The following is a 9350-nucleotide window of genomic DNA, read 5'->3' on the forward strand; positions in this document are numbered from 1 at the left end:
TTTCGTTTTATGAAGTTGAATAAAAGACTGCAAAATAGTTCTCTGAACCTCCCTGGCTGGCTGTATCGCTTTAGTGGATACTCAAACTGCTCTCAGGCAGGTCTGCAGGTTTTGACTAGCAGAAGTGTCGTAGCTGGTTAGGAGAATTTACGCAACAGTTTAGGAGAATTAACTTGGACATTTAGGACAATTTAAGTTAAGGTTAGGAAAAGGGTTAACTAACTTTTCCCCGACGCGACTCAGAAATACCTAGCTACAACCAGGTCTGCTCTGAGAATAGTCTTTGTTTCCACAAATGCGATTCAGCTCAACATTTAACTCGATATTTGACTAGTTAGTTCTGATTACAGGAATGGGGCGTACTTCCATTGAGGGATGCATACAAAACCCAATCAGAGAAGACCAAAGAATTAGCTCACAATTCTGCAGCCAATCGGAGAAGCAAAAGATAGGGCTTTGTGTAAGACGGAGGATGTCTGAAGAAATCGAATGTGTGGAACACAGCTAGCTAGCTAGTTGAAGGGTTTTGCTTTGCCAATAAATTAGCTAGGCATCTATTTATTGTAAAAAAAAAAGTGACTGACACATAAGCAGCTAGCTCGCCGCTGCAATAAATTCACTGAAATGAAGTAAGTGCTCATGGCAGAGAGATTCTCAGACAGGGCAAAGTTAGCACTATGTACCTAGTAAACTCTTTGCTAACATAGCTAGCAGTTGGCTATCGTAAGCTAGCTAACGTTAGCTGGTTAAACTATAAACATTACACCGTGCGATGTCTGTTGGAACGAACTTAGCCACAGATGAATAGGGGAGTTAGCTAGTTAGCTAGTTATGTTTTTTATATAGCTAATGCTATATGCTGAATGTTACCTGGCTAAAATGCCCTTACTATGACTACTACCTTTTTATTCTAGGCTCAACATCGAAGGGTTGTTAGTCTATTTCCCATATGACTACATTTACCCAGAGCAATATTCCTACATGCTGGAACTCAAGAGGACCCTGGATGCCAAGGTAAATAGAGAGACCCAGCAATATGCCACTGGTTGTAGACCTATCCTACTGCTATGGCCCTATGCATGATGGTAACACATTGTTTATCGAAAGGGACATGGAGTTCTGGAGATGCCATCGGGAACCGGGAAAACCATCTCTCTTCTGTCATTGATTGTTGCATATCAGCGGGTGAGTCAAGATATGTCCGTTCCTCCATCAGGACTCTGTTGGAAGAACCTTTGTCACCATCTGTTTCTTTGACAATTCACTTATACAGTGATCTCTTTGACAGGAGTATCCCCTTGAAGTCACAAAGCTGATCTACTGTTCCCGAACTGTTCCTGAGATAGAGAAGGTGATCTCTTTCTCTCTCACACCTTTCTTTGTGCTCCCCTGTCCTTGAAGAACATATGTTTCTCATCCCCTTCTCTGATGCCATGTTGCTCCCTTGTCCATCAGGTGGTGGAGGAGTTGAGGAAGTTAATGGAGTTCTATTGTAAGGAGACGGGAGAGAAGAACAACATCCTGGCTCTGGCGCTCTCCTCTCGGAAAAACCTGTGTGTTCACCCCGAGGTAGGAGCAACATGCCGTAGCCTCATATTACGAAATTACAGTAGGCTGCCTGTATCGATTACACTTTTCAGATATAATGGTATGTGGCCCCTTGAAAGCGCTATGGCATGTTTGTTTGTCTGTTAGGGTAGGCTACACTGTCTTTCTTTAAATGCCAACGCGAACCCTTCTCTGGAGACATGAACAGCATTTTACTTGTCTGTAAAGTAATGTTGCTTCTGAAGCGAGACTAACGTCTATCAGTAGGTGAGCAGAACAGTCAATCCTAGCCTGCCTGCGCGCAGGCCACTCTTTCCTAAAAAAAGTACTTTAAAGTTCATTAAATATTACCAAGACATTTAGTAGAAAGAAAGCACATCTAGCTACCCAGCCATAAAAAAGCAGCATAAGCAACACAGCAGCACATCAATCAGCAATGTTTATTGTTGTCAGGGAAACAATAGAACATGATATACAGGCAGAATTCTTCTGTCTGAAAAGGTACAGACGCTTCTAATGTGACACTTTTTCAATTGTCTGAAAAGTTATCAATTATCGACATGTTACTACTGTACTGTGTTCTATGTCTGTAAAGGGTCGCGGTAGACAACTTCATTGCCCGGCCCTAGCGGTCAGTACACATATCTTCACGATGACACCCACTAACCGTGGTTCTGTAACGCTCTTCAAACACATTTGTGTGTGTTCAATATAGAGCATTTCTTTGCATGTAGTTAAATTGTGTGTGTCCATGTCATGGTCCAAATTGCATGATTCTTTGTGTTCAGGTGAGCTCCTTACGCTTTGGGAAAGAGGTGGATGGGAAATGTCACAGCCTGACGGCGTCATACATCCGCGCCCAACGGCACAGCAACCCAAGCCTGCCTTCCTGCCGTTTCTATGAGGTGAGGGGCTTGGGATTGTGACAAAGAGAGTGATCTGGAGAGTTCCATGCCTCTGTCTGTCTGCCTGACTGACTCTGTCTATCTGCTCCAGGAGTTTGATGCTATGGGAAAGCAGGTGCCTCTCCCTGCTGGAGTCTACAATCTGGACGATCTGAAGGACTTTGGGCGGAGGAAAGGCTGGTGCCCCTACTACCTAGCACGCTATTCGGTAAGAATAGCCCTTTGTAGCATGTTATATTTCACAGCATTACTAAAGACGGTACAGTATGAAGATGGGCAGAAACTACTTCTCCAATAGAAATTGCCGATCACACTTGTAGGCGATGTCAAGTTGACGTTGGCTAGCTAAGCTCAAGCATAGAAACACGTAATCAGGTCTAACGATCGTCTCACGCCGAACTGAGCATGTGCAGGCGGTCAAATCATAGGCCCTTTCGACGATAAAGTTGTTTTTTACAAATGAAAACGTGCCTGTTTGTCACATTCACAAGGTTGCACTATTAACATGTTCAACTACTTAAGACATTGGCTCGAATCTAGGTTGTGCCTTTAGATTTTGAGAAAATTAACAACCAAGGATGTTTCACTTCTTCTCTCAATGTCTTCTCAAACCCTGGCCTGCTCTGCTTGGTCTGTTTCACAAGCCTTCCCGGACGTCTCGTGATGTTGCACTTCTGGGTTTATGTGGCATTACTTTATGAAGGAGATGGATTACTGGCAGTGTTTTTCCTTTTTGCTTCTTTCCTTAACACATACAGATCCTCCATGCCAACATCATAGTTTACAGTTACCACTACCTCCTGGACCCAAAAATTGCAGACCTTGTCTCAAAGGAGCTCTCCAAGAAATCAGTGGTTGTTTTTGACGAAGCACATAACATCGGTAAGGACATCCAGCTGTTTCTTTCCCATTTGTTTAAGCAGCCCACTGTTTCAAGCCTCCACAAGCTGACGTTCCATCCTCCTCTTCCTCAGACAATGTGTGCATCGACTCAATGAGCGTCAACATCACCAGGAGGACTCTGGACCGCAGTCAGGCCAACGTGGAGACCCTACAGAACACCATTCTCAAGTAAGGTCATACACTAGTGGATCTAGTGGAGAGCAGCACTAGAACCACTGTCATGTTCTGTGTACAAAGGAGAATGTACAAGGTGTCTATAATGAGACCGACTGAACCAGTTTGTTGTTCTTGCCCCAAAAGTGTAGAGGGTTGTGATGTCATCTCAACCGCTTGTCCTCTGCTGTAGGATAAAGGAGACAGATGCAGCCAAACTGAAAGAGGAATACAGACGATTGGTGGAGGGCCTGAAAGAGGCCAACGTTGCCAGGGAGACCGACATCTACATGTCCAATCCCGTGTTGCCAGATGAAATCCTCCAAGGTTAGCCCCCTGGAGTCCAGTCGAAAACAACCAGTTATTGAATATTTGTATCGATTTATGCTCAAACAGGTTTTCATGTATCTATCTTTCCGTTTCTATACCCTGTCCTCCCTCCCCCGCACTGTCTATCTTTCTTTCCCCCCTCCAGAGGCTGTGCCTGGCAGCATCCGCACGGCAGAGCACTTTGTGGGCTTCATGAAGCGTTTCCTTGAGTACCTGAAGGCCAGGCTGAGGATTCACCATGTGGTGCAGGAGAGCGCTCCACAGTTCCTCAAAGACATCTTCGAGAAGGTCTGCATTGACCGCAAGCCCCTCAGGTAACTTCTACAGTACTTTTGTGTTAGATTTATATAGCCTGGTGCCCTCGGTTGGTGGAGATTTCCACTTTAGGTCCTAACATGTGCAAACTCTGTCCACCAGGGCACCGAGCAATGTAAACCAAATGCTCCTAGACCTAACTGACTCCATCGTGGATTATGTCTCTTTGGTACATTGAAAGTTTCTAGTAACTCCTACTCACTCCTTATATGACATATCTGTTTGTTTCTCTAGATTCTGTGCCGAGAGGTTGCGTTCGCTGCTGAGGACTTTAGAGATAGCGGACATCGCAGACTTCTCAGCCATCACCCTCATCTCCAACTTTGCCACTCTGGTCAGCACTTACAGCAAAGGTACTGAACCTCCCTAGGCTGACTATGTTACCTCTACATGGCTACAGCTCTGTGGTTATTTATTTTCTTTGTTCTTCCCTTGCTATCTTCCACAATCAGGCTTCACCATCATCATTGAACCCTTTGAAGACAGAACCCCCACCATTGCTAACCCCGTCCTGCACTTCAGGTGGGGTTAATTTGTGTTGAGTATGTTCTGTTTTGCCAGCAGAACGGTGTGATATTGATGGATGTTGTGCCACTGCAAGAGCCAAGAGTGAAATAATCCACCAGGATGCAAGTGGATGGGATCTACTTTAACCCTGCTCTTCTCTCCTCTCCCTTCAGCTGTATGGACCCTTCCATTGCCATCAAGCCTGTGTTCGAGCGCTTCCAGTCTGTCATCATTACGTCAGGGGTAATCTCTCTCTCTCTCTCTCTCTCTCTCTCTCTCTCTGTTCCTAGATTAACTGTGACCTAGCCACTAATCTGTGATTATAAGACACCTGCTGATGGTCTCATCTGTCCAAGATGGGGCCACTCACATTCCAATGCAGTCGGGCTAGAGTGCCATTTTGTAAACTTAGTACAAGTGTTAATGAGGGACAAATGGCTTTTCTTTGTGTTTCTCAGTACTTTATCAACAGGGATCCCCTCCTTAAATCTGTGGCTTTTTAATGTGTGTTTTTTTACCACCATTCAGAATTTAGTTTATCAATGAATTTGCATGCGACGCAAACAGAAATGTAAAGTTTGACAGTTTTATATTATTTTCAGTATATTATTTAGGCTTTTCGGTGTCCTCAGCAGTCAGTTCAGTCGTATGATCATCACTTCTCTCCATTGACCCTCTCACTAGATCCCTTGGCTGTGTGTTGGCTCAGCTGTCCTACCCTGTGGTTGTCTACTTCTGATCATGTTTCTACCCACAGACCCTTTCACCGTTGGACATTTACCCCCGAATCCTGGACTTCCGGCCTGTTACCGTGGCATCCTTCACCATGACGCTGGCACGCACCTGCCTCTGCCCTCTTGTGAGTAACCTCAGAAACAGTCTACATGATATGACCTGAGTGGTTAATTCAAGCTATACTGAGCTTCAGAAAGGATGGAAGGGGGTGACACTGAGCTCTTCCTCTTTCAGGTGGTGGGGAGGGGGAACGACCAGGTGGCCATGACCTCCAAGTTTGAGACGCGTGAAGATTTTGGTTAGTGATTGTTACATTGTATCGAAATATTGTAAGCTTTCCTTGCCTCTTTGTAAGCTTAGACTCTCCTTTCCTTAGATGTGAAAAACAAATCACTGAAATAAACCTGGTCTGGGTTCAATTTTTCAGCTGTCATCCGTAACTATGGCAACCTGCTGCTGGAGATGTCTGCGATTGTGCCAGATGGCATCGTGGCCTTCTTTACCAGCTACACCTACATGGAGAACATTGTGGCGTCGTGGTATGAGCAGGTGTGTGTGTACACGGTCCACAAATGGAAGGGAGGATAAATGTTGTTAAAAGTGAATAACGTGTTGTTCCGTCTGTACTGTTATAGCAATAGACATATCTATGTTAGCATTTTATTGGCAGCAGATAGAATTGTGGCCAGAAATGTAATTTTTTGCAAGGTAGTAATCTGGAAGTTGAGTAAGCGTTGTCCTCTTGTCCTGCCCCTTTGTGTCTCTGTCTGTAGGGCATCTTGGAGAACGTCCAGAGGAACAAGCTGATCTTCATCGAGACCCCAGACGCAGCAGAGACCAGCATGGCTCTGGAGAAATACCAGGAGGTCAGGAGACCCTTTCTTTGACTGTCTTAGGTTGTCTTCTGTCATTGTTTGTGACCTCTGACCTCTTATCTGTTGTGCCCCAGGCCTGTGAGAACGGCAGAGGAGCCATCCTGCTGTCTGTGGCCAGGGGGAAGGTGTCCGAGGGAATCGACTTTGGTGAGTGTTGTTTAGTTCCTGTAACATAGTAGTAGAGCCTCTATTAGGTTCATTTGCTAAACAAAATGGCCGCCAAAGTTACAGCATAGGTTATTTGAAGAGATAAGTGATATGAAACTGTCTCCCTCAGTCCACCATTTTGGCCGTGCGGTGATCATGTTCGGAGTACCTTACGTTTACACACAGAGCCGGATCCTGAAGGTCAGTCTAACTCCTCTGCTGTTCATCATCTTTCCCTTGTTCTTCTGCTTTATTCACTGTTTTGGTCTGTTCCTCTCTTCTGTTCAGCGTATGTCCTCCTCACCCCTCTGTCTGCAATTCTTTCACTTCCTTTAATCCTAAAGGTCTGTTTTTCCAAAATAGTTACCCTTCCCCTCTTCTGTCCATCTCTACCAGGCTCGTCTGGAGTACCTGCGGGACCAGTTCCAGATTAGAGAGAATGACTTCCTGACGTTTGACGCCATGCGGCACGCAGCGCAATGTGTGGGCCGCGCCATCAGGGGCAAAACTGACTATGGCTTGATGATCTTCGCAGACAAGGTGAGGACCTTCGGAACTTGGTGTGTCTAGTTTTAAAGGAACATTTCTTACCACTCTGATCATTGATAGACTCTACTATGATCATTTTGTTTTTAGTTAGTTTAGTTCTGTGTTGGACCCCAGGAAGATTAGTTGACGTTGTGGCGTCAGCTAATGGGATCCTAATAAAAATTCTACATTTTGTGGCTTTCTTGAATTTGAAAGCCATTGTGCACTGAGGTCACAGCAGGTTGTTCCATAATGCTGTTACCTATCTAGTGCCTTCACATCAATGGTAACAAAAATAAATGGGTAAAATAAAAAAGGCTATTGAAGAGAATTGGAACAATTGTTTCTCACTCCTGTTGCAGCGCTATGCCCGGGCTGACAAGCGAGGGAAGCTGCCCCGGTGGATTCAGGAACACCTTACTGACGGCAGCCTCAACCTGACCATCGACGAGACGGTACAGCTGTCCAAACACTTCCTACGCCAGATGGCCCAGCCCTTCAGACAGGTACAGCACATCACAGTACAGGGACATGTTTAGCAGGGCTGTGGATTTTTTACATTTTTATGTAGACGCCTGTCTGACTTGTAGAATAAGAAATCACATCAGATCTATTCATGACATCTCTAACTGCAACGTTCAATGTTTTTGTCAACTGAACCTATCCATTCCCCTCAGGAGGACCAGTTGGGCCTGTCTCTGCTGACACTGGAGCAGCTGCAGTCAGAGGACATGCTGCAAAAGATCGCCCAGATCGCTCACCAGGCCTAAGAGGAAGTGTCATCACCCAGTCAAACCCACAGTCACTGTTCCAATACTGTCCTACTGTACATAGTTTATTTTTTAAGTGTATATTTGCATAAGCCGGTAGGCTGAAAAATAAATGTTTACAGTTTCTACCATGCAGTTGGCATGTTTTTTTTAAAAACACATTGACATGTCTTTGGCATCATTAAAAGTGAAGACTGTTATTTTATCAAATCGGTTCTCTGTAATTATTATTATTACATGATTAAACTAATCATGTAAATGTAATTAACTAGGAAGTTGGGACACTACGGAAAATCTTCAGATTACAAAGTTATAATTTTCCGAATATAACTATCAATTTGTCTTCTATTAATGAATTATTCTTTACCTCAAGTCAGTCTCATTCCAAACGTTGTAAATGGTTGGTTATCTGCACGAACCCAACCTTTTACTGTGAATCATACACCAATTGGCTTAATCATTTATTTACTAACTAAATAATCACAGAAATGCATAAACAAACATATGTTACTAACAAATCATAGGGAAGATTCCCTAGTGGGCTAAGCCGATATGACGGCTTGGTGGACAAAAGGAAGTGGGTGTGGACTGAGAGAGCGGGAAAGACCAAAGGAATCACTACAGTTAATTATATGAATTGAAATGCTAATCCTTTGCACATGAACGCTCACTCATTCGGGAATAATTGCAATCAATATATATTTACGCCCATGTGTCGAACTTTTCTGTTGGAATCCGGTCCGGTGCTGGAGAGTTCATCCGAGTCTGTTTCCTGAAGATCAGTCTTTCGTGGTTAGAATGGATACTTCAGAGTACCATTCAAAATGTTCTCAGATGTTTCGGCGGTTGTCGGCATTCGCATCCCAGGTTTACATAATTTCTAGCTGGAGACTAATAATTGGTATCTAAGATTTGCTCTTATTCGATAGTCTCAGAGTTTAACCATTTCCAGCCGTGTAGCCAATTCTCCACGTGGTATGGTTAGGAATTCAATAACTATTCGCAATCACAGCTCATGCTGTGCGTTTGCTCAGTCTTGGCACTCAAACCTGTGCCACAATTTACACCGAGGTATGTGTGGTCTAAAGAGGATTTCCTCAGGAGGGTTTTTTTATTCGTAACAATAGGAAAGGCGGTTCTATAACACCTGATCATGTCTGTGCTCACGGGGGCAGGCCAATGATTTAGTTAAACTTTAAAGGGAATACAATTCTCACATTAAAGGTTTATCACATTTCACAAAGTTTAATCTTTACTCATTTTATACAAGAATTAGATGCAAACCCCATAATTGAGAAATGTACACATGCAGAGACATAGTTGTGTTTCCTGTCCTCTCTGAGGTCACCAAATGAAACACACTCGTCATACCTGTCCCTTAAGTGTCCACAGACCATTCTCACCTCACAAGTGGAGATTTTGTTTCATTTTCCCATTTAGGGGATTTAGGAGTTTGGCCACGTGAAATCCTTTGTTCACTCTGTGGTCTCTGCATGAAAAGGGGGAGAGTCTCTGTCAGGAATTTACGACCTGAGATAACAGAACCTGGGTGTAGGAGAGAGTGAGAAGCCATGATCTGTACCCAGAAAGGGCCACGTCATGACAACATGTACATCATGAAACATACCCAGACA

At 44.1% G+C, this 9350-nt stretch overlaps 1 protein-coding gene across 1 annotated transcript; it reads left to right on the forward strand.

Moving 5' to 3' along the window:
• Positions 1-474: 474 nt before the first annotated feature.
• LOC139547892 (general transcription and DNA repair factor IIH helicase subunit XPD) lies at positions 475-7842 on the forward strand. The gene is made up of 23 exons (XM_071357048.1): positions 475-629; positions 915-1014; positions 1108-1185; positions 1289-1351; positions 1456-1569; positions 2337-2453; positions 2545-2661; positions 3212-3335; positions 3428-3524; positions 3703-3836; positions 3985-4153; positions 4389-4507; positions 4607-4676; positions 4835-4904; positions 5419-5520; positions 5631-5694; positions 5824-5945; positions 6170-6262; positions 6346-6418; positions 6549-6619; positions 6815-6958; positions 7309-7452; positions 7624-7842. The coding sequence occupies exons 1-23, from the start codon at positions 625-627 to the stop codon at positions 7714-7716; spliced, it is 2283 nt and encodes a 760-aa protein (XP_071213149.1). The 5' UTR covers positions 475-624; the 3' UTR covers positions 7717-7842.
• Positions 7843-9350: the final 1508 nt, after the last annotated feature.

The sequence above is a fragment of the Salvelinus alpinus genome, chromosome 21 (assembly GCF_045679555.1).
Source record: "Salvelinus alpinus chromosome 21, SLU_Salpinus.1, whole genome shotgun sequence".
NCBI classification, from domain to species: domain Eukaryota; kingdom Metazoa; phylum Chordata; class Actinopteri; order Salmoniformes; family Salmonidae; genus Salvelinus; species Salvelinus alpinus.